This window comes from Spinacia oleracea, chromosome 6 (genome assembly GCF_020520425.1).
Source record: "Spinacia oleracea cultivar Varoflay chromosome 6, BTI_SOV_V1, whole genome shotgun sequence".
Taxonomy (NCBI): domain Eukaryota; kingdom Viridiplantae; phylum Streptophyta; class Magnoliopsida; order Caryophyllales; family Amaranthaceae; genus Spinacia; species Spinacia oleracea.
The window spans coordinates 138,287,099-138,312,282 of record NC_079492.1 but is presented as its reverse complement, the minus strand read 5'-3'; the positions used below and the strand labels follow the sequence as shown (position 1 = coordinate 138,312,282).

Sequence of the window (25,184 nt, the reverse complement as noted above, 5' to 3'; positions counted from 1 at the left end):
TTCAACAATGGAAGAGAGAAAATTCAAATAAGCGTAAAAATAATTCTAGGAAATAAATCATAAGGGAATTAATTAAATCCCTTTAAGTATTTATATTTTTCATTTTCTAAAATACAAAAGAAAATAAAAGAAAATAAGAAAATAAAGTAGGTGTCATCAATGATTGGCCGATGAACGATGACTAGGCGAGACGAGTTGTTACACAAGGCCACACACTAATCCGCAAGTAATGTAGGCTTAGGAGCGCGTTGTGGGCTTGATGTGGGTGCATTAAGGAAGAAGGTGTGCGTTGTGGACGCAACATATTGATGTAAGCATGGAAGACGAGGCGAGGAGATTATGCGGGCTAGGTGCCGCCACAATTAGGGATGGCAATGGGTCGGATCTGGACCGGGTCCGACAGGATCCAGACCCAGACCCGCTTTTTAAGAGGTGGATCCAGATCCGACCCTGATCCGTTGGGTCCAAAAAAATCAGATCCAGACCCAGATCCACTGGGTCTAATGGGTCTAGGGTCGGATCTGGGTCCTAAATGGGTCTAACCGTATTTGTTTTCCAAAAAAATCTGTCCCTCATTTTTCATATATTGCGTAATTTTTTCGCCCATTTTATGTATGTAAATGTAACGTTGCTTTGATAAAACCACTAAATATGGAATATTCGTTAATTTTGTTTAGGAAAAAAAATCATATTAGCCTTGTAATACAATAAGTATTTAAAGTTTCTAATATTATTATTTATATGTCACGTCAAACAATATTTAAATAGTTTAGCATCATAAGAACTTAATAAAGTTTGGCACATAAAGATAGAATCATATTTAAATTTTAATAATTTTTTTAAAAAATTATATATATGGGTCTGTGGGTCGGATCTGGAGCGGATCTGGATCTTTAATTCTTGGACCCAGACCCGCCCCATTGAACAAAGACCCAGATCCGCCCCAGATCCACAGGGTCTAATTATTTTGGACCCAGACCCTTATAAATGGATCGGGTCCAACCGGATCTGGGTCGGATCCTGGACCCATTGCCATCCCTAGCCACAACACGCTTGATGTGGGCACAATGCACTTCGTTGCGGGCACAACACGCATGGATGCGGCCACAACACGACGATCAGGTTGTTGCGACAATGCTTACAAGGAGATGCGGGATCAATGTGCTAGATGTGGGCACATCACGTAAGATGCAGACGATGATGAGACGATGATGCATACGACAACTGATGTTATAGACTGATGATGCAACATACTCATGATACGACGACGATGCTTCCCACACTAACAATATTTTATAACAAGCATCGGAAACTAGCCCCGTGTTCTCCAAAATACCAAATTGCCTCGACGGGCATAAATTGAGCTAAGTGATCCGGAGCTCCCGCAAATCATTCCTGAAAACTCCGTTCTTCTATCAAACACGTCGTCCTCAACACGAATCATACAATAATCATACACAACACCTCTAGACACTACAACAACATCCAAATGACCGTAAAATTAAGAAAACAAAAACGGAGCGTAATAGAGTACAATAACAACTTATACAAATGTGACCTAAATACAACTAAAATGAGACGAATGCCTAGAAATGCAAACTAAATGCACCTAAAATACCCTATACGAAAGTTATTTATCAATCGCTACTTTGTCAAACTCTTAAACGCTAGGCCAATGCATACCCACTATCTTAAACGCTATCGTCCAATACACCCACTATATATAGTACGTAGTACCAAAATTAATATGCACATGCGTAATTAATTATCATTAGTTGACTATATTAATTCTCCACTCTCTACACCTCGTAAAAAATTCATTTTAACATGTAACAATAAATCATAGAACATAAACATTTGATTAACCCATTAAGGGGCTTTTCATTCAAACTAGTAACTAACCGCGTGGCTGGAAATTTCAAATTTGGCACTTATGTGTTCTAGCACCCTATGAGTATATGAAATCATCGTATTCATTAATTTATTATGCTTTCATAACACAAAAGTGAACTTATTAATCAGCGTACAACTAGTATAGTACCCGTGCACAATTGCACAGTCTGAAAAGTTTAAAAATTAAGTTTTCACTAAACTAAAAATATAGATATTTTCATTAGTGATGATACAGAATATTAAACTTGTTCAAGAAGTTATATACCTGAATAAAAAAAATTATAATTTAGCTGAAAATCAAATTTTCCCGCCTTAATTTGTATGCAGTACTACCATGCAACACAAAAATTCATAACACAAATATACGTTACTATTTACATTATTATTTTCTCTGTTTTTTTTAATGTCATAAAGGATGTTATTGTATACTACGTACAAGTTTCAATAATTATTTATTAAACTACTTATAAATTCAGTCATTCTATAAAGTTTCACAAAATTTACCTTTCATATAGATAAAGTTTGTAAAATTATGGATAGTTAAATATTACAAAAAGTTATTTTCTTGTTGGATCTCATTGGACCAGTTTCAACATAAATTTTTAAAAATCACTTTTCCTATCAGTTCTATTACCCGTGGCATGAAAAATAATCCGACGTATTTGGTGGACGTGTGGAAATGAATTGATTGATTGCAATGAATTTATTTCATTCAAATTTTTAGTTAGGCCTTTTTAGATATATCATGCCTAGGGGTGTTCATCGGTCCAAACCAGGACCAGACCGGACCAAAGACCGAAATTTTGATAATTTAAGACCCGAAGAACGGACCGAAAAAATCGGTCCAAAACCCGGACCGGTTTGGACCGGTTGTAGACCTATTTCTATATATTTTTTATTTTTTCTAAAAAATATGGTAAAAATATATATATATATATATATATATATATATATATATATATATATATATATATATATATATATATTGAAAGCTATAATAAAATATATCACAATATAGTAATATTTACACATATTGAATGAGAGAATTAAATTCTTAAATAGTTTATATTATATTTTATTAAGGAAAAATCGGTCCAGTCCAAAATCGGGTTTTACCGGACCGGACCGGACCGAAGACCGAAAATTGATGTTTCTCGACCCAGAGACCGGACTAAATATCTTCGGTCCGGTCCGGTCCGGTTTGGGTCGGTCCGGTCTGGTCTATTTTTTCGATCCAGACCAATTTTTGCACACCCCTAATCATGCCAGGGGATATCTAATTTCATTCCTATAAAATCCCATATGCACTTCCCCTCTAAGACAGAAACTTTAATTTCTCTAGATTACAGATTTCATTGCAAAATTTGTACGGAGTATATATAAAGTGTTATGTCATTTTGAATACATACCTCCCTTGAGTAGAACTTTATATATCATCCTTGTCTAGTTAAGTAACCAAACAACCCTGGAATTATTCTTCCCTACACCATGTTTAGGTATACTCATAAATCTGTAATATTTGTCTTACCCGTTGCGTTCACAACTTTACCCACTGAAGTAACCACGTTACTACCTTGTCCACTAAATTTTCTCTAGTGTTAATAATAAAATACAAAAAAGAATGTTGCGAGGGGTTATATTAAAATGAAACCAACTTTTTATACTCCCGTAAAAAAATTACAAGTAATTAAGATTAGCAATTCATTATCACCACACAAAAAAAACATCAATTTAATTGCAACGTAAAAGTCAACCAAGTTCCCCTAAACAAACCTTTAGGAAGGTAATAAAATAAATTCATTGTATTTGCACAAATTCTTAATTAAGGCGGTGTATAATAATTGTTGTACGCCGTATTTAAAAGTTAATGATCAAAATACTTAAAAGTTGTCCCGTTATATGAAAAAGTTTAGTTGTTTTATTAGAGATAAAATATCTCTTTTAATATAAATTACTCCTATAATATCACTCATAACGTACGTATACAGAGTAATGGTAATAATATGCTCATTAAAAATTTATTCATAATGTAAATATTGAATCAAAACATGTTAGAAATTATGAAAAACTTATTAACACTTACCCCACTCATCCAGTGTATGATAAATAAACTAAAGATAAAGTTAGTAAAAGTAAAAAATAAAATAAAAAAGACATTTGGTACATGTATCCAGCTCTAAATATACTTCGTACTTTGGAGCAAGGTTATTAGATTAAGGAGCATGAGTTGAGTGAGTACCTAAGAAATATGTAGTGAAATATTTAAATTGAGGTCTTAATAAGAATGTTGCCCTTAATAAAGGTAGTTGACAAATTAGTTAAAAAAAAATAGGATAATTAGTTAAAAAGAAGTAAAATGGATAATTGGTACACGGGGAGTTACTGTTCATAAGGAACAGTAACTAATCTCCCACTTTTTGAAGTGTAAAGATAAATAGAATTAATTCAAGTTCTCCCTTTAAGTATAGGTCGTATTTCCATAAAATAATTATAGGAGTTGCAATACTACATTTTATTCTTACTCAGGCCCTGTTTAGTTCACCTTATTTCAGGACCTTATTACTTATTTCAGATTTAATCAGATTTAATCAAATTAGATCAGATCAGAAAAAATAAGTTCAGATCATATCAGATCAGAAAAAATAAGTTCAGATCAGACCAAATTATTATTATTATTATTATTATTATTATTATTATTATTATTATTATTATTATATTTATTATTATTATATTTATTATTTTATTATTATTTTATTATTATTATTATTATTATTATTATTATTGGTATATGATTATATCATTGTTATTATATTTAATATTTTATTAAATTACTATTATTTCTTTAATAAAAAAAATAATGTTGTTGTTAGTGCAGTTAAAATCTATTATTTAAGGCATAAAAAAACCTTAACAAAACATTCAAATTGTCATGTCCAAATTAAAACCATTAAGTCCAGATCAGAAACGATATGATCAAGTCATGTCCATATAAGAACTGATTTTTATAGATCAGAACTGATTTTTATAGATCAGAACCATTTTATATCCAGACCATAACTGATAGGATCAGATAATATCCATATCATGTCCAGATCATGTTCTAATTTGCAAAGATCTTGTCTACATCAGAATCGATCCTTACAGAACCAATATGTTCAGATCAAAACCAATACAGATCATGTCCAGATCATAATCGATATGTCCAAATTATAACCGGTCAAGATATCGACTCTGTACAGATTATGTTTAGATCAGAATTGATCTGCAAAGATCATGTCTATATCAGAATTGATTTGTACAGATTATGTTCAGATCATGTCCATAATAGGAATAGTTAAATCATTAGCAAAGTCAAATAAATAATAACAATATTATAAATTTGTGTAACATTTATTTTACACGTAAGTCGTTTAATATTAATAAATGTAGATTTTTGTTTAAACTTAATTCTCAAGAATCAGATCAGATCAGACCAGATTAGATTATACCAGACCAGACCAGATCAAATCAGAAAAAATAAGTTCAGATCTAATCAGAAAAAAAAGGTGAACTAAACAGGGCCTTAGTTTTTTTTTCTTGCATGTTCAAGGCTCTATCCTCTCTTCTGCATTTTTTTTAAAAAAGAACTAAACACAATAGTTAATCAATAAAAAAGATATTACTAAATATACTTATAAATCAATTTCAATCAATTAACAGTAGTTAAAAAAAATGTGTATTAAAAATTTCAAGTTCATCAAAGAAAAAAGGCTCATTTTACCACAATAATAATGATTTCTAATTAATCAAATCTAATAAATTCAAATAAATTTAATTCTGATTACATCAACATTTTTAAAATAAAGAGAACAAACTTTACCTCCCTTTCCGATATCCATTATGTTAAAAGGCTTAAATAAAATCATCCTTCCAAAAGTAAAAAAAAAATATAGAGGAAGTAATGTGAATAATTATTCTGAAATCACCATAGATTAAAAAGGTTTAAAAGTGAAGCTTCATTAAAAAGGCTGATTTGCTTTTGGGAAATCAGCATTCAGCAACTGTACAAATCAACAACCGTGCAATCGTGACGTTTATTTTAAGAGAAAGAAACAACCTCGAAATTTTATAACCTAAAAAGGTGGGACCCAACCAAACCCCGTCGCACCAAAAGCCATCGAGAAGTGGATGGGCACACGTGCACACACACACTTGACAAAAGCTACTCCTTTTTTTTAATTTTTTATTTGCCTCGGTAAATCAATCACTAATTAGCTACTCACTAATTTAAAAGTGCAACTTAAACTTTGGGATAAACTTATTAGTGGTCCACCATTTAGATGGACCATATTACCCTTTTTAGCATACACTAATTACGATTATCCAATTAATACGGACTATGCAACTTGTTTGACTCATTTTTAATCAACCAATTCTCTTTAAGTCAAGAGTTGCATGTTTAAGAACCCATAAAACTAAAGAATCTTTTAATTTTTTATTATTGGAGTATCAATCTAGATAAGATTTTAATAAGTAATAATCCATGATTCCATGGGGAGTGACTACTATTCAACATGCAAATAAAGAATTGAATATATATACTCATTAATTTTATCATATACTCCCTCCGTATTTATTTAAGAGATACACTTGGTCGGGCACGGGTATTAAGAAAAAGAATTGAATGAAATAAAGTAATAAAACAAGTGGGGTTGGGTAGATATTTTAATAAGTAAAACAAGTGGGGACCATGTCATTTTAAGGGATGGGGGGTGGGAATGGGGTGTAAATAGATTATTTAATTAGATGGTGGGGTTGATAAATTATTAAAAATGGCAAGTGTATCTCTTAAATAAATACGGCCGAAAAAAGCAAGTGTATCCCTTAAATAAATACAGAGGAAGTAATTAACAAAAAATTGAAAGGATAGACAAGCATTTAGAATAGAGTTGAGTATCAAAGTGTATATTTTTAAAGTGTGTCTCTACTTCTTTCCTTTCCTATAAGCTTTTAGTTGGGTCAAATAATAAAATTTTACTTACTTACAAAAAAAACAAAAAAACATCGTATATGATAAATTACCCTAGCTTCCTTAGGTTATTTTTTCTTTGATTTCTCAAAAATTTAAGTTGCAAGTTGCAACGTACTTAAGGAAAAAGTAAAAGCCGTACAAAAGCATTGTTTTGTTGAGTCAATTATGGATGAATTGAAGATTCATCAACGATAAATATGGATGCATGCATGAGATGTACCCCAATATGTATAGCGTAAACGTGTGGGTGCAGTATGTGACAAAGTGTTTTTACCTTTAAATGCGATGTTCTTTGTTTCATTCATATATACGTAGTACTCCGTAAATCATACTCCGTAAATAATAAAACACACTATTCTATTAAATTATCACTGGTTAATTGGCTGTAGTCGAGAATCACTTATAACTTATAAGGTAAGTAAGTTAGTAACTGTGTCCATACGGTAACAATTAATTTCAATATTTGTTTCCTCTCGTTTAGTTAATTAGCATATGGAAACATGAGAATTAAGACTTTTTAAAATTTTGCAAAGTAGGTTAATTGTTTGGTTGCAAAGTAGTTAATTGTTTGGTCGATCGACTTTTGGTAAAATGGAGGAAGTGAAAGAAATTTTCACTTTCCAAAAATGAAGAAATTAGCTAGTCAGCTTCTCCAGAGGTAAGTAGAAATTCCCATACAAATTTATTTTATGATCTTTCTCCATTGCTGACCAATTTTTTTAGGAAATTCCTATGAATTTGATTAAGGAACTTATAAATTTAGATTTTATGGGAACTTTTACTCTTTGTGTTGGCAATTGACCCAAATTCACTAGTTAACTTCCTGCGTGTATCACCTTGTCCGATCCTTTCCGTTGAAGACGATCGTCGGTTACATCATTAATATATAGACCAATCAAAACTCAAAAATTTCAGCACCAGTAAACACATATACCCCTTTTATCCCTCACAACAAGTGAGAAATAGTTAAAATGAAATTGACAAACTTTTTTCGGGTAAGGAATAGGGCCTCGTCGAGATGATATTGTATTTGTTGTTCCCAATCCCCAACACTTTAAGAGGAGAGAGTGGTAAGAAGATCTTATTTCAAAACACCAAAACTTGGCAAGATTGAAATATTGAACCCATACTTAAAAAATACGAGGTCATAATCTTACTGAGCTAAGCCAAGCCAAGCCTCACTTGGTAACTGAAATTAATATATAATGAGTACTTAGTATGATTGACTCATATTAATAGATGTACACACAATTAATTACAATGTGTGGTTTTCACGAACTTTATATTCTATTCTATGCATACGCATAGTACTTCAACACCCTACATGCTAGAAGCATGTATTTTATCCGTTCAAAATACATTTCATAGACATTAAGTCATGCTTCCGAATATTGAAATATAATAGTTCTACGTTATATATACCGACACAACATTGAACGTGACTTTATACAATAAAGATATAAGACTTTGTTTTATACAATGAAAACAAACTCAGTCATAATTCTCAAATTTGTGTCATACAAGAAATTAAAAAAAAAATGCCTTTTAGTTACAAAACAAAATAAGTAAATATTTCCCCATACTAGAAAATAAGTAAATAAAGCTCATTTATGATAAATAAAAGCAACAATATTTTTCATAAATGAGCTTTTATTTTATGATATGGTAGGAGCTTATAGTATATTATCATTATGCGGTGGAATGTGACAATGTGAAAAAATAGAGTAATAAAGGGTAGAATAATAAGCCTATCTATCATGTGCATCTAATAATGGAGTGAGACAGAGGCAGTAATTTTAAATGTGCAAGTGTCACCCCATTTCATTTATTTCCCCTTTTAAAAATTAAAATAATAAATATTCTTTCATTTAAAACCATCACAAGGCACTTGTTGTCATTTGACAAATTGGGGGTGTTTGGTAGAGAGAGGTTTGGAAGGATATTGGCCTTGTTTGGTAGATAGAGGTTTTGGAGAAAATTAGAGGTTTGGACCACTATTAGAGGTTTGACTAGTCAAATACTCTAATAGTGGTGTTTGGTAGAAAGAGGTTTGAATTAGAGTTTTGGCCTAAAACCTCTAATTATCAACACGCTGCTTTGAGCAACGTTTTGTTGAGAGTTTTGTAAGTACAAAATTGTAAAAGACGATCTTGTCCTCCCTGTTGAATCCTTGAGCTACATCTCCACAACTCTGATTGATCAGTGATTTACCAAACTAATTCACAATTGAACAGCCATAAATCTAACCCAAAAAAAAGTCCAGAAAACCTATTTGATATGGACAATATAAATAAAATATCAAACTTTTAATTGGATATTCAGTGATAATTATTGGGGGAAAACATTCGTTTGGTAGAATACCTGAAAAAATTAAAAATTAAAAGTTGAATATATCCCTACCAAATTACTTCTCCTACTTCAAGATTTTGTTGCATGTTGAGCTGATGAGCTCTACCAAATATTTTAGGACTGGAAAATAGTTATATTTGAGGAGATGGGGATGGAGGAATGTCGGGCGGAGATGACAAGAAGGTGAAGACGAAGATGGATTGTTGGAGAACGGAAATGGAGTGTGGGTTTAGGAGGACTTTGAATATTTTTTTTCCTTTTATTACTTTTACTTAATAATTATCTAATGGGCTTTTATTCTATTAGGGGTGGGTTTTATATTGGGTTCTTAAATGCCCATTTTTTTGTAGATGTTTTTTTATCTCCGTTGTTCTGATATTTTTGTGTGTATGATGTGAGAAGATGATTATTAATTATTATTGTTGTTATTGGTATTTAATAATATCACATATTAAATACTAATGATGTACGTGGTATTTATTTGTGTTTTCTAAAGTTGTACAATATTTTCTAAATTAGCAAATCACATTTTATATCACAATTATTGATTAATAAAAAATGAAAAAGGCAATAATAAGACTAATGTCCATAAGTGTCTTTTTGCACAATAAAATGGTGAACAACTTTTATCAAACCTCTAAGTGTTACCAAACACGTTTATATAAACAGCTAGTCAAATCCGCAGTCAAATCTGCTAAATAAAAAGGTAATCAGCTAACTGCTAATGTAAACAGTAAACAGCTAAACGCTAAACTCTAATTACCAAACAGGGCCATTAGAGGTTTGGGAGGATATTAGAGGTTTTGACTAGTCAAACCTCTAATAGTGGTGTTTGGTAAACAGAGGATTTAAATGGAGGATTGGACCAAATACTCCAATTTGAAAAACGTTGCTAAGAGCAGCGTTTCAAATGGAGGATTGAAATAATTGGATTTGAAAAGTCTAATTTAACCCCATCTTCACTCATCCCCTCTAATCCCACCTCCATTAACAGATCTGAGTTCTTTTTTCTTTAAGAATGTTACTATTTTCCCCTTAGTTTGTGAATGTGGTTATATAAATACGCAAGAAAAACATTGGTTTGATGGAATTTATTTTATTTCCGGAAAAAAATTTGCAAATAGAAATTTATAGAAAAAAAATTACGATTTTACATTTTGATATACCTGGAAATATTAAAATTGCATCTTCTACCTCAAGAGTATGATGCATGTTGAGTTATATCAAGATGTTTGAATTGAATTGTTGACATTGATGGTTGTTGATGTTGATTGATATAGAGTAATTAATCGAGGAGATTAGGATGTTGGAATTTCTTTATGGACGAAAGTCGGATGGAGAGCTGGAGATGCAAAGATGTTTATGGGTTTACCAGTTTTACATAGATTTTTATTTATTTATTTATTTTTCATTGGTTCTTTATACTCCGTAATTACCTAAGGGGTGGGTTTCATAGTAGATTCTTCCTGTTTGCCCACCTTTTTGTTACCTCTTTCCCCCCTTCAAGTTGTGTATTAGGATTATTTGTTTACTCAAAGCTACACAATAATATACGGAGTATAAATTAGCAAATCAATTAACAAATAAAATAAATATGCTATAAAAGACTAATGTCCATAAATGTCATTTTACATAATTAAATAGTGAACAACTTTTATAAAACCTCTAAGTTTACCAAACAAGTTCATGTAAACAATTAGTCAAATCCGCAGTCAAATCTGCTAAACAAAAAGGTAATCAGCTATCTGCTAATGTAAACAGTAAACAGCTAAACGCTATAATCTAATTACCAAACAGGGCCAATGGCACTTACGAAAATTTGACTGTTAATAAAGGGTATTTGGGTCAATATAGAACGTTCATCGTAGTAATTATTATAGAATCAGACGTATAATTAGCTTTTAGAAGTAAACCTTTTAAAAGCTTTGGATTTTCTACTCCGTAGTAATAATAATAACAATAAAAACAATAATTAAGTCATTGCCGTGTTTGACCCCAAAAGCCATTTAAGAGAGAGAATTCCGCAGCAGACATTCAAGAGCTTGTTTTAGAGAGAGAATTTGTTAGAGAGAGAATTTGGAGATTTGAGATTTATTGTTCTAAATTTGGGGTTTCTAAGTCAAAATCAACTCAGTTTTTTTTAAAATATTTTTTTAAAAATATTTTCCAGTGTTCTTTCTCAGTAATTTCTTAATCAAAGTTTCAATTTTGGATTCTTGGGTATCTTCAGAACATCATAAGATTTCTGGGTTTAATTTATTTTTGTTTTCTGAATTTAATTGTGTATGTGAGTTTCTAGGGAGAGAAAGTGGTAGATTTTTAGAGAGAGAAAGAGATGAACAGAGGAAATGGGGAGATGAGAAATGTAAATAGTGCTATTGAGACCATCAACGCAGCTGCTACTGCGATCGCTTCTGCCGAGTCTCGGGTCCCACCTTCCTCTATTCAGGTAATTTCACCGATTTCATTTTAATATTTTTTTTAGAATATCCATGAGGGGAAATGGTATGTTTTCTTGATTTTGTTTAGTTTTTCTGGATATTATTCAGTTTTTTAAGTGGGTTTTGCTGTTAATATAAGTATGTGCTAGATTCAAGATCTGGGTCTTCATAAATTTCCCCTATTTGTGTCAAAGTTATGGATTTTTGAGATTCAAAATTTCTAGTTTTTGAGTTATAGTGAGTTTCAGAAGTGGGTTTTGTTGGTTACTGTTTGATTGTTATGAATCTGTAGAGACTGAAGTTTGTATTGGGAAATGATCTAAATTTGTTGGAGAGTGAACTTGATGATTGTTGCAGAACTTGTGAATACTAGTCTTTTGTGGAATAGTCTAATCCGACAGCCGAAATTGCTTTTGTTCCTAACAAAATTGCTGTTGATTATTGGAAGCAGCATAACTGCATAAGGGAACTATTTGTAAGGAGAAATCAAAAGGGAACAGCATAATTACTGTTCATGTTGTGAATGAGTTTCATAGAAGTAATAAAAGGAATTTAGCACACGAAAAATGCTGTGTGACAAATCGTGAGACTCGATGATGAGTTGGTGGGTTGTGACTTGTGAATGGTATAGTATTTTGAACTAAGTTATCGACCTTATTGGGACATCGAGGTCATGGCTGTATTGAACTGGTAATTGTTCATTAGTCTGATTTGCATTGCACCATTTCCTCTGATTTTTTTTAGGTTTTGCGAGTAGTACCCAGAAAGAATTGACACTGTGTCTCTCTCTCATAGCCTCATTTGGTACTGTGACTTGTGTGATATGGTGTATTTGTGGCAGGACTTGAACTTTGCTTGAACATCTAAATCTCCTGCTTGGCCCTCTAGTGGCGAAATTCCATATTAAGCATCTTTTGTAATACAACAGAGACTACATGGTCCTTTCTTTTCACACAAAACTTGTTAAGCATCTTTATGTAATGGTAGTTTTTACCCGCATGTGAGTTTCTAATTGTTCGCAGAACTTAGTATCGTACAATGACTACACCTTTACTGGTGATACCACTTCCCTAAACTGAATATCTGATGTAATGATCTTATTATGAATCACTACTCATTGTGAAATTTGCTGATGGTGGGTGAGGATGCTTGTGGAAAAGTAAGAAGAAATGGTGTATATATATTGTGTGTTCTATAATCAAGAATCCTCAATGTGTAGTCTGATGTGGTTTATGTGAAGAATAACTTTGATATGTGAGTTTGCTCAAAGGAAATGGTGACTGCTAAAGTTGTGCTACTATGTAGAGTGTGTTCACTTTCTCATGAAACGTGTGTTTTGAGTATTTTTATTCTCGGCTTGATATAGGTTCCAGATACCGAAATTTTGTTTTGGAACCATGGATCTATTTTGTTTTCTAATTTGAGTTTTTCTTGGATTGATTGCTTTTTTCTTTGTTTGTTTGTCTAATATATAATGGGTTTGCTTACTTGCAGAAACGAAGGTGGAGTGGGTGCTTGAGCACATATTGGTGTTTTGGCTCGCAAAAGAACAGCAAAAGATTTGGACATGCTGTCCTTGTCCCTGAGCCAACACCCCAGGGAAACGGAGTTGCTGCTGCACCGCCTGAACATGCAACTCAACCGCCTTCCTTTAGAATGCCTTTTGTTGCTCCTCCCTCATCTCCTGCATCCTTTCTTCCTTCAGAACCACAATCAGCACTACAGTCTCCTGCCGCCTCTGTAGGTCTCAACTCTCACTCTCCTAACGTGTACTCTCCTGGTGGACCACGCTCCATTTTTGCCATTGGCCCATATGCCCACGAGACCCAGTTAGTCACTCCTCCTGTCTTCTCCACCTACACTACCGAACCATCCACTGCCCCATTTACTCCACCCCCCGAGTCAGTTCACCTGACAACTCCTTCCTCTCCCGAGGTGCCGTTTGCTAGACTTCTTGATCCTATTCACCGTAACGGGGATGCAGGTCATAGGTTCCCCCCTTCACATTATGATTTCCAATCCTACCTTCTCCATCCTGGAAGCCCTGTGGGCCCCCTCATTTCACCTGGTTCTGCTGTTTCTGGTTCAGGCACATCCTCACCCTTTCCCGACCCTTACTTTCCTGATATACGGTATGGAGTCCCTCAGAAGCTGCTAACCCTTGAAAAGGGGCCTATGCGTGAATGGGGTTCGCAGCAAGCATCGGGCTCTGTGACCCCAGATGCCATATGGCCCAAGTCTCGAGACAAAGTCCTTTTGGATCGACAAGATTCTGTGGTTTCATCCCTTCCAAATATACCAAATGGACATAGAAACAATGATTATCTCGTTGATCACCGAGTCTCATTCGAGCTAACGTCTGAAGATGTGGTGAGGTGTGTGGAAAAGAAGCCCACAGCGTTGCCTAAAGCATTGCAGCATGCCGATGAGAGGGATTACAATTCAAACGACTTGGCTGATAGTAGTGGTAGTGCAGGAACTTCTGAGAGGGGACAGATAAATTTTGAGGAGGGGCAGAGGCATCAGAAGCAGCGTGCTGCCTCACTCGGGTCAATAAAGGAATTCAATTTCGACCATGTAAACGGGTTGGATTCGGATAAACCATGTATCAACTCAAACTGGTGGGCCAATGAGAAGGTTATAGGCAAAGAAGAAGGACCTGGGCAAAACTGGTCCTTCTTTCCGGTGATGCAGCCGGGTGTCAGCTAGCAGATGTAAGTATAATGGGTGGTCCAAACCCGGTTTCCGATGTAGTCAATACACACATATAACACAGATGAACACATTAAATTGTTGGTCCCCAAACTGAAAAGTTATGTGGGGTGTAGTTTGATGCTGACTGCAGATAGATGGATCCTTAAAGGGTTAGATTGAATCCTTTTTTGGGTTCTTTAGATTGAATCTTAAGGGATGAAGAAGATGGGCGATGTTTTGTTAGAAAATAGGGTATTGGGTTAATATAGTATTTTCGATTCTATCAGAAAAACTAACCCTTTAGACTTTAGTCCATAGTCCTTCAGGTCTTGTTTCTCTGTATGCATTCTGGAATGTATTATACTCACATAGTGGCAGTTAGCAATGCTAGTACAGATTTTCAAACTCTCTTTGCCTATTTCTCTCTATTTCAGCTCCAATTTTATACATGAAGTTCAAATCCGAAAGTTTAGTTTAACTGACCCGAATCCGGACCCAGCCTCGAGCCCACTGAAAATGGTCTAATGTTGCAGGTAACCCAAGTCATTTTACTTTGTACGCTCTTCAATTTTTTTTTTTTTTTGGTGCAAATGAGCCACAAGGGCGGGGATGAGAATCGATTCCAGGATCACCTGGAACCGGGATGGAAGCTCTAACCACCTGAGCTATCCATCACTCTCTGTACGCTCTTCAAAATATGACCCTTACTTTTCACGTTCTTTAAAATATGAACGGTAACTCTTGAAGTGATGGATGGAGGGAGTATATGATAACTTTGTCATTTTAGGGCTTGTCTAATGTCTACGAGTCTATGACTCATTTGTACGTATTTGACCTTATCCCTGGTTATACAAAAGGAAAATATAAAGTTGCTTAATATTATTGGTTAAATTCTATCGTATCTTTGAAAATATATTGTAAAAAGGAAAAAACTTACGGAGAAAGGAAAAGAATATCGTAATTATTCTTACATTTGATTTGTAGCCATAATAGAAATGAAAATTTGGCAAGTGACCTCAATCACAGGGATATCATTACATAAATACATTTTTATTATGTGTTTATATAAGTTAACTAGTAAAATATTTGGTATCTTACGAAATAATATAATTTCCTGAAATAATTCCTTTACCAAAAACAAATTTTATACTTCATTTTTTTAGGTATTAATCTCTACCTTGTTCAAATAAATCTGTGTTTTGGTTGTTCAATTGTTAAGCTCTTTACAATTTGGTTGCTCCCTAATTTCTGTACATCAAAACAACAAATATCCATCTCATCTTGTTATCGTTGAGACAAAAAAGTTGTTTCTTAATCACAACAAGTTCAGTCAGTTCAGGTACGCACTAAAATTTTGATGTCTATACGCTTTCATTATTATTATCATGAAAAATATTGATCTTTATGACTCGAATTTAACCTAAATCAATCTTTTACATGGGCGAAGCATTTAAAGGGCTTAAGTATGTCATGTCTTCGGCTCTCCAACTATTTAAATTCTGATTAATCAATACAATTTGTTTTTATTTTTATATGCGATTACTATTTTAAATTGATGATTCAATTGGTCTCGTTATTATTAAAATCCCATTTAAATATGGTAGCGTCATAGTCTTTACTAAATGATACGATTACTCACAATGCTTAATCGATCTCTATGCCCTCCTGATTTTGTACGGTTTGCTTTTGTTGTTTTCATTTTTTACGATTTCCAATATACTTCGTTGTAAAAGTTATGAAAAATATGTATGCGTTTTTGTTAGCAAACTTACTCTAATACTTTGAATAGAAAAATGAAGACTTCTCAATTATCTTTTCTTTGCTCGAATCTCATTTAAGTTTTTTTTTAGTGTATTAGTCTATTGCTGGCTGTTTTAGTTCAGTTCTTTAGTTTCATTTATGATAATTCCGGGTTAGATTTTTCATTTACATACATAAACATGTTTAATTAAAAAATAACAATAGAATTCCTTATTTCATTTGATCTTACCGTATTAAAATTAAACTTGATTAGCAGGGGAGTTTATTACAGTCAATAAAAGAAGAGATGGTGTCAAGTATTATGACCAAAACCGAAGCGTCGGATTCAAATAGCTCCAACTCATCACAAAAAAGGCCCAACACTGTGAATAAGCCCAGCAAGCAAATGGGTGGTTCATCAAGATTTAAAGGTGTTGTTTATCAACAAAATGGCCATTGGGGAGCACAAATATATGCCAACCACCACAGAATTTGGCTAGGCACCTTCAAAACTGAGGCGGCTGCCGCGGCGGCTTATGATAGCGCCGCCATCAAGCTCCGACACGGGAACTCCAGTGACGCCCATCGGAACTTCCCATTGACAACTCTTACCATACATGAGCCCAATTTTCAAGCCTACTATAATACTGACCAAGTGTTAAACATGATCAAAGATGGGTCATACCAAATTAAGTTTGGAGAATATTTATCTTCCATTTCCCAAGTGAGTAATGCCCAAACAAACAATTGTTATATCAACCAAAACAAGCAAGAAGGGCAGTATTGTCAAGAACTTTTTAGAAAAGAATTGACCCCAAGTGATGTAGGAAAGCTTAACAGGCTAGTGATTCCAAAGAGGTACGCTTTGAAGTATTTCCCTGTTAGAGATGATAATGGTAGGAAATTCGGTGTATGCGAAGGGGAAGAAGGCGGCGATCAAGCTGGAGATATGGAGTTAAAATTCTATGACAAAAAGATGAAGAGTTGGAAATTCAGGTATTGTTATTGGAAGAGTAGCCAAAGTTTTGTGTTTACTCGAGGATGGAACAAATTTGTAAGGGTGAAGGAATTAGAGGCGAAAGATATAGTGAGTTTCTACATGTGTCAGTTTAGAGAAAATGATGTTGGAGATGTAAACAAGTTTTGGATGATTGATATTGTAAAATGTACAACAACTGATGAAAATGTTGATCCAAAGAAGAAAGGGGAAGCTGTTGAGACTAAGAAGGAAAAGGGGTTTAAGCTATTTGGTGTTCAAGTTGTTCCGGTTAACTGTCATGAAGACATTTAGATTACCAATTATTATAAAACTTTGCTTCTTTTATTTCTAGATTATTGTAATATCTAGTTTGTGTTTTGATGTATTGCATGATAATTTTGTTTCATTTGTCAATTTTTGTTGACTAACTTTCATGTACCTAATTAAATTCATGCTATTTAATTATATCGCTACAATCTAAACTTGATAGCTCATAAGTAATATTATCAAACCAGATCACGATTCGTCTGAGTAGCTAGTGTTGGTAACTTAACAAAACATGGGATAATAAATTGATGATTTGTATCATTGTTCAAATTATTTTTACATATACACTTAGATTCAAATAATTACACTCAAGCAGTAAGCCCTCTCAAGTCTCAAGTAGACTTATCATACATCAGGATAACACGATCAAAATCAGGCACGACTAATACGAACTGACTAAGAGAAAGCACAAAATCGACACGACAAAATACTAACTCGAACACTTCCGTTTTGATCGGTTCGTCCAATTATGCAATTATCTTAGGGAGTACATTTTATCATTTATCTTTGACAAATTTCGCTAACAATACGAAATAAACAAAAGACCAAACATGAACCCGACATGTAACATGGTACCGGCACTATCCATAAATTTAAGTTGATCCTACGCTTCCGCACAAAAATTCAAGCCGGTGGGTATGATTTAAAACTCACCGGTCGGATTTGGTTAACCTCTCCAAAGTAGGTGATTTAACAAATTTAGTGTACACTAGACCTATTTAAGAATCATTCTTAAATCTCTATTATATAAGGGAACTCTTGAGGTTATTTTTGTAAATGCACTTTTGGTGTCCCCTATAAAATAGTCTAAAATATCCTCTATAATTTCATATCAAATTGAATTAATTAAAATACTACATTGTTTTATGGCATTGAATTTAATTAATTTAAAAACGGATTATTTAATGCAAATCACCAATTAAGAAAGTCTAATAGTCAATCAAATTTAATACTACTTACCAATTATATTAACATTAATTGAAAAATAAAATAAAAAGGGATTAAAGAAAAATAGTTAGTCAATCAGATTTAATCACAGTAGAAAAAAAAGTCAAAAGTAAAAAAAGAAAGTCACAATCAAGTATACTCCTTATTAATAACATAATTTACTTTTTTCTTTCAAGTATTATGCCACATTTTTATATTGTCACAAATAAATCATATTTTAATATACATTTTTTAAAACAAAATTTAATCAAACAAATATACTCCGTAATAGAATATATATCCCTCGATTATTTTTATGTCTACTTTTTCAATAGAGAAAGTTTACAAATAATTTTTTTTGGCAAATTTGCCAAAAAGGACTTTTTATAACTTAAATTTTGCGAGAAAGGACCTTATATAATTTTTTTTGTGAAAACACAACTTAAAGTAATTTTTTTTGCGAGAAAGGACCTAAGGGAAGTTTCCGACATTGACTGAGCTTTTCCGACCATTAACTTGCACGTGAGCAGCACGTGTGGCTTACGTTGTTAATAATTCCGCACGCATCGCGTGCATATAAGACTAGTAAGATTATAGACCAATAATGTAACAAAGTTATTCCATCACAAAAAAATAAAAATAAAAATGTAAACAACTTATAATTAAACCGTTTTCTCATAATCTACTTTGAGTATAACACGTTTGGATTTAACAGTTTACAGTCGAGTCACGAAGTTTAGCACGGAGTCTTTAACTTATTCCACTGATTCACTGAGCTGAAGTAGACTCACTTCAATCTTTCTCTTTCACCGGCTTCCCCCCTCTCCTCTACACTACACTGTACTCTCACCCCTTTACTGGAATCAAGATCAACATAGGCCATCCACTTTGATTCTCGATGAATTCTTCATTTGGATCCCAGAAATCCGAACCAGAATCAAATATTGTAACACTCAATGTTGGTGGTGAGCTCTTCCAAACCACCCAAAAAACCCTAGCTCTAGCTGGTCCCAATTCCTTCCTTTCCACCATTTCTTCTTCTTCCAATTCAATTTCAGATGTACCCTTTATCGATCGGGACCCTGAATTGTTCTCTGTCTTTCTCTCTTTCCTAAGAACTGGCAATTTCCCCTCAAAATCCACAAATTTTGATCTTGAAACCCTAATTTCCGAATCTCAATTCTACGGAGTTGAGCCCCTTTTAATCGATTCTCTCTCCAACCCATCTCAATTTAACCCATTAAATCTTGAGAAATCGTTGCTTCTTCCCTTAAATGGAAGAGATACGACTTCTGCTATCTCCACGACGACGTTTGGCTCTGTTCATGTTGCTCATGGTAGCAAGATCACTTCTTTTGACTGGTCTTTGACTAGAAAGTCAACGATATTGACCCAATTTGTTGCCATTGATTCTTTACTGGCGGTCTCTCCTGATGTGGCGGCTGCTGGTGCCACTGATTTTTCTGGGTTGCAAATAATTGATCTTGAAAAGGGTTATGTAAAGGAGAATTTGAATTGGGAGAATTCGACCAGGTCTAGTTCAACGGTTCAGGCTATTGGTTCATCTAATGAGCACTTGTTTACTAGTTTCGAATCGGGTCGGAGGAACTCGAATGCGATTGTGGTTTATGATCTCTTAGGTGATTTTAGGCCAGTTTTCGAGATTTCTCGAAACGAAATGTATGGTGCAGAGTTTAATAGTTCTCTTATCCCAGCTACAAAATTGAGCTGGGTTTCAAGTTATAATTTGTTAATGGCATCTGGTTCTCACAGTGGACCAACAGGTGTATTAGGTAGCATAAAATTATGGGATGTTAGATCTGGAAATGCAGTTTGGGAGATGAAAGAGGAAGTAGATTGCTTTGCTGATGTCGCGGTTTCGAGTTCTTTGTCATGTATGTTCAAAGTTGGTATCAATTCAGGTGAAGTTTTCTTCTTAGATTTGAGAAATCTTAGCCCCGAAAGTGAATGGGTGTGTTTAGGGAATAAAACGAAGTTGATTAATGCAAAAAAAGAGGGTTTGGGTTGTAAAGTTGAATGCCATGGGAGTAATGTTTTTGTTAGTAAAGGAGGTGATATAGAGTTGTGGTCTGAAGTATTGGTTAATTCTTCGTTAAATGGTGAAAATAGGTCGGGTGATAGAGTTTTTAAGAGGAGTTTGATGGGAAGAGTTGAGGATATGGGAAGTAACAAAGTTACCAACTTGAGATTTGGTGGAAATAAGATGTTTGTCACAAGAAAGGATCAACAGCCTATTGAAGTTTGGCAAAAGAATGAAGGATGATCAAAGATTTGGTAATTCTTGATTTTTAGTTGAATGTAGCATTAGCTCTTTGTTTGTTTTTCATTGTAAATTGCATGTTGTACTCCGGATTTAGTTATTCTTAATGATAACCGTGTTTTGTGTTGGAACATGGAGAGTTTACATTCTCCAACGCCCTACAATATGCTCCCAGCAAATTCCAGATTTTCCCTGCAAACATCAATATCTCCAGAATTTTTTCCTCTGACAACCGGTCACTAATGTAACGAGATAGATGCCAATCTATTCAAATTTTTTTTATTTTTTTTTACCTAACAAAGTGATCCCATCCCGTCCTTGGGGATGTGCATATGTTTTAATTAGCAAAAGGTCTTGTGCGCACAAGGTGTACAATAAATTTATTGTACACCAAGATAACTTTAACCCTTTTTTTTTGTAACTTTAACCTAATTTTAATTAACTTTTATATTAGTAAAAAAAAATTGATAGATAAATATTTTAAAGGGTTAAATAATTAATTTTATATATTTATTAGTTATTTTGAAGAAATAAGTTTTACTAAAATGAAAAAATTTATCACTGAAAAATAAATAACTTTTACATATATATGTTTAACTTTTAAGCATTTTGAGTTAACTTTTACTCTGGTGTACAATATTTATTGTACACCCATTGTAAATAAGAATTTGTGTTTAATTAGACCTGATTAAAAGGTGGGCCGGGTCGACGACAAAAATTCAGCCCATTATGTCGGGCCGGACCGGGCCAAACTTCGGGTCATTTTCTGTGTCCAAATTCCGCTATTTCGGGCTACACATAGCGGGCTTTTTGGGTCATTTTTGTGTCGGCCAAATTTATGACTAAATTTGTCGTTTTACGTTGCCCAAAGCCCACATTTTTTAAAAAGTTTGGACCGAACTGGGTCCGAAAATCTGGCCGAATATTCTGCCCAAAACTGGTATTTTTCGGGCCGGATCGGGCCAGCGAACGGGCCCATGTTGATCAGTTTTAGTTTCAATGAAAGAAAATAGGGTGAAACACTGGAAGGGTAAGAAAATAATTAGGAACGTAATTTGTACTCTTCCCATTGTATATGCACAATCTGCAAAACCAAAAAAAGTTGGTTAATGCACAATTTGCAAATCTTTGAATTTGAATAACCAACCAGACTTGAACCAGCAATCATCAAGATAACCTATACTCCGTATTGTCCATAATTTTAATTGATAAAAATCTAAAATTTACAACAAAAAAAAACAAAATTCAGAAGATTAATGTAACAGGTAAGTGTCTTTTGTCTTTGGACATGCATAAATGATAAGAAGAAATAATTATTTTTTTATAATAGTCTTTAATTTTTATTTATTGTCGTTTTCAAACTTATTATTTCTTATAATAGTCTTTAATTTTTATTTATTGTTGTTTTCAAACTTGCTCTAACTCCTCGCTACACCAGCCCAAAAGTGTCAAACAAAATGGAGTTTTTTATTCAACAAAATGGTCATCTAAGGTGCCCAAATATTTAGGCTAACCATAACAAAATTTGGCTAGGTACTGTGGCTGGCTATGCTTCATCATGCTCTGACACAGTAATTCTGTCGAATCCTGTTGAAATTTTTTAAAAACCGCTCTAACCGTGTATATTCCAACTTTCAAGCCCACCACACCATGACACTACTGACCAAGTATTTAACATGATCAAACATGATCAAAGATATTTATATTCCATTTTCGGTATTCGAGAACTCTTTAAGAAATGACCGACTCCAAGTGATGTGTGAAAGCTTAACAGTGGTCGTGATTCTGAAAACACAAGTTGTACGTGCTATAAAAGTTCGATATTCTATGCCTACTAAGAGCCAAAAATACTCTTACAAGGAAACCTAAAGGGAAAACTTAATCATTCATTGATTTGAAGGGAACAAGTATAAGAAATAAGACACATGTAATGGACATTAGAAATTGCTGATATTACTAATTAGTTTAGACCGATAACTTAATTGATCTCGTCATTATTTAAACGTCGATCCGGCCATAATATTGTTATTAAACTCAATTATTTTTTCAAGGGCCTCTCAACTACGGGTTTTGTAGTGTACTCAGATTGGGTTGGAATAATAAAAAGTTCCATTAGAGTATTTTAGCAATTATATAGTGATTTTTTAAAAAACATTTTAAATAAATTGGGATGCTATTATCAGGGCCGATCCTGACATTTCGGGGCCCTAGGCGAACAAAGAGATATGGCCCCCTATGTATAATAAGCATTTTAATTTTCAAAATCTACTTTAAATAATATGCTTGTTTATATTTTACGGTACGTTTCGTTTACAAAGTACTCCGTATATATAAATCAAATGTAATAATATTTTATCTCATCTTGTTAATTTATATGATGTCGTTATAAGAAATACGAGGAATATTTACCCAAAAAATTTGCATAATATAAATCTAGGAAGAAAAAAAAAATCTATCAAACATAAATTGTAAAAAGAAAATAAAACAAAAAGAAGTACCGTAGGGAATGGATATTTTGGTTAAGGGAATCCATCATCATGTCAGCTACCATTGAGCCACAGAATCATTTATGTTAGATTGATTGCGATTATAATTCTTATAATAAATAACTGGGCGCAGATATTTTTGGGCCCCTTTCGGTCCTGGGCCCTAGGCCGTCGCACCCCTCGCCTATGCCCAGGACCGGGCCTGGCTATTATAGCAAGAATAATAAAAAAAATTGACATATTCTTCGAACCCGAATACCCGAGTATAAGTAACATAACAAGGGGTGAACAATACCAACCTCACATATTTATAAGAGAGAATGGTTGTAATTGAGTGAACTCCATCATGACATGTTCCATGTATGCCACAAACTCTAGAAGAATCACGAGCCATGCAGTTCCATTAATTTTCGAAGTGGACTCAATCTACAACAATTGATATTAACAAAGCAAGTAAGCAAGTACCAAATATCTCGAGAGATGAGAGTATAATATGTCAAAAATAAAAAAATTGACCATTTGGAGAGGTCTAAGAAATATTATTCGATAAGTGCAATAATTTGTATTATGCTTTAAATATACTAATTTATATAAGAAATTCATTATTTTAACTTATAAATGCAACTATTGAATTATATTATAACTAACTTAAATAAGAACTTAACTATTAAACTCACAATTACCACCAATATTTGTATTATATTTTAACTAACTTATAACGAAACTAGCTTAACTATTCGGCACATAAGTGCTACTATTTGTATTATATTATAATTCTTTTTAAAATACATACACTTCAAAATTATGAATTATTAAAGACAGATTTTGAGCGGATATTATGAACATCTCAAACTTGAGACGGATTACAAAAAAATTGTCTCTAAATTAAAATTGAGATGGAATTGTATATAGAGTTTCAAAAATTCCTCAAAAATTCCGTCTCAAATTTGTAATGGATTTGCCAAAATTTCGTTTTCATTTTTCTGAGACGCCTCTATGTGGACGTCCTATTTCCATCTCAAATCCTTCTCTAGCTAGAGAAGAAATTTTTCATCTATATAAACGATTATTTTGCAGTGATATTATAACTAGTATGTACTGGAAAAGGAGATAGGGAGAGAAATCGGCGAGAGAGATATTTTTGTGAAAATCGAAATTCTCTACTCATAGACTAGTTTAGATAATAACGTAAGTATTTTTCTCATAGGTGAAAATCAAGGCCTATGGAGGAATTGTATTTTTTTCCAGTAAACATGCATTTTGTTTTTCACTGAAAGCAAAAAAAAAATACAGAGAATGAGAATCGACACATCATGCAACATTGATAGGAGGGTGTTGTAATGCTAATAAGTGATTCTTCTCTGTACGGTTTACTATGCGATTCTTCTCTGTGCGGGTTACTATATAAAAGTATAAAGCTGGGGATAATATATTAAAAATGGAGTAAAAGTTATACAAATTCAGTTTCCGGCAGCTTTACCCACCAAAATTTATTTATTTTGGGCTCCAAGTTAGTATTTGACGGGATCTATATAAGTCCGAGTAGATTGCCTAATGTCTGGTCTGTTGCGCAACTATTTGTATTGCACTACAACTATTTTTTTGAATTACTTACGCGTCTACTACTTTTTAGTTATGTTCTATAGTAATAAAAAGTAAAATAAAGGGTGTCCCCTGTGATTGGACATACATTATACATATCATAAAACAATGTATTTCGGTTGCACAAAAAAAATCTACCCTAAATAGAGGACAGGAAAGTGAGCTCAACTAAAGAGATTTTATTACTTGTTATATATAGTTGTCAAATCAAAATTATATTGTACGTTTAAAAGTTTACCTGCAAAATCAGATATCATCTTACATTTGTTAATTCTTTATTTTTAATTGAATGTAGCATTAGCTCTTTGTTCGTTTGTCATTGTAAATTGCATGTTGTACTCCGTATTTAGTTATTCTTATTTCTTAATGATAACTGATAAGTGTCGAACATGGAGAGTTGACTGGAATGGTAAGAAAATGATTAGGAACATATTTTGTACCTCCCCCACTGTAT

General features: G+C 33.3%; 3 protein-coding genes across 3 annotated transcripts; all 3 read left to right on the top strand.

Moving 5' to 3' along the window:
• The first annotated feature begins 11,232 nt into the window (after window positions 1-11,232).
• LOC110784970 (uncharacterized) lies at window positions 11,233-14,797 on the top strand. The gene is made up of 2 exons (XM_021989413.2): window positions 11,233-11,702; window positions 13,189-14,797. Exons 1-2 carry the CDS (start codon window positions 11,589-11,591, stop codon window positions 14,401-14,403), a joined length of 1,329 nt encoding a protein of 442 aa, XP_021845105.2. The 5' UTR covers window positions 11,233-11,588; the 3' UTR covers window positions 14,404-14,797.
• Window positions 14,798-15,850: 1,053 nt separating this feature from the next.
• On the top strand, window positions 15,851-17,516 carry LOC110784901 (AP2/ERF and B3 domain-containing transcription factor At1g50680-like). The gene has a single exon (XM_021989349.2). The coding sequence runs from the start codon at window positions 16,436-16,438 to the stop codon at window positions 17,417-17,419; it is 984 nt and encodes a 327-aa protein (XP_021845041.2). The 5' UTR covers window positions 15,851-16,435; the 3' UTR covers window positions 17,420-17,516.
• A 1,576-nt stretch (window positions 17,517-19,092) lies between these two features.
• Window positions 19,093-20,773, top strand: LOC110784971 (BTB/POZ domain-containing protein At5g41330). The gene has a single exon (XM_021989414.2). The coding sequence runs from the start codon at window positions 19,260-19,262 to the stop codon at window positions 20,643-20,645; it is 1,386 nt and encodes a 461-aa protein (XP_021845106.2). The 5' UTR covers window positions 19,093-19,259; the 3' UTR covers window positions 20,646-20,773.
• Window positions 20,774-25,184: the final 4,411 nt, after the last annotated feature.

Excerpts from the sequence above, each read along its gene's own strand:
- LOC110784970 (XM_021989413.2), top strand. The coding sequence starts at position 11,589 with ATGAACAGAGGAAATGGGGAGATGAGAAATGTAAATAGTGCTATTGAG. Across the intron at positions 11,703-13,188 it reads TCCCACCTTCCTCTATTCAG|AAACGAAGGTGGAGTGGGTG; the intron begins GTAATTTCACCG and ends GCTTACTTGCAG.
- LOC110784901 (XM_021989349.2), top strand. The coding sequence starts at position 16,436 with ATGGTGTCAAGTATTATGACCAAAACCGAAGCGTCGGATTCAAATAGC.
- LOC110784971 (XM_021989414.2), top strand. The coding sequence starts at position 19,260 with ATGAATTCTTCATTTGGATCCCAGAAATCCGAACCAGAATCAAATATT.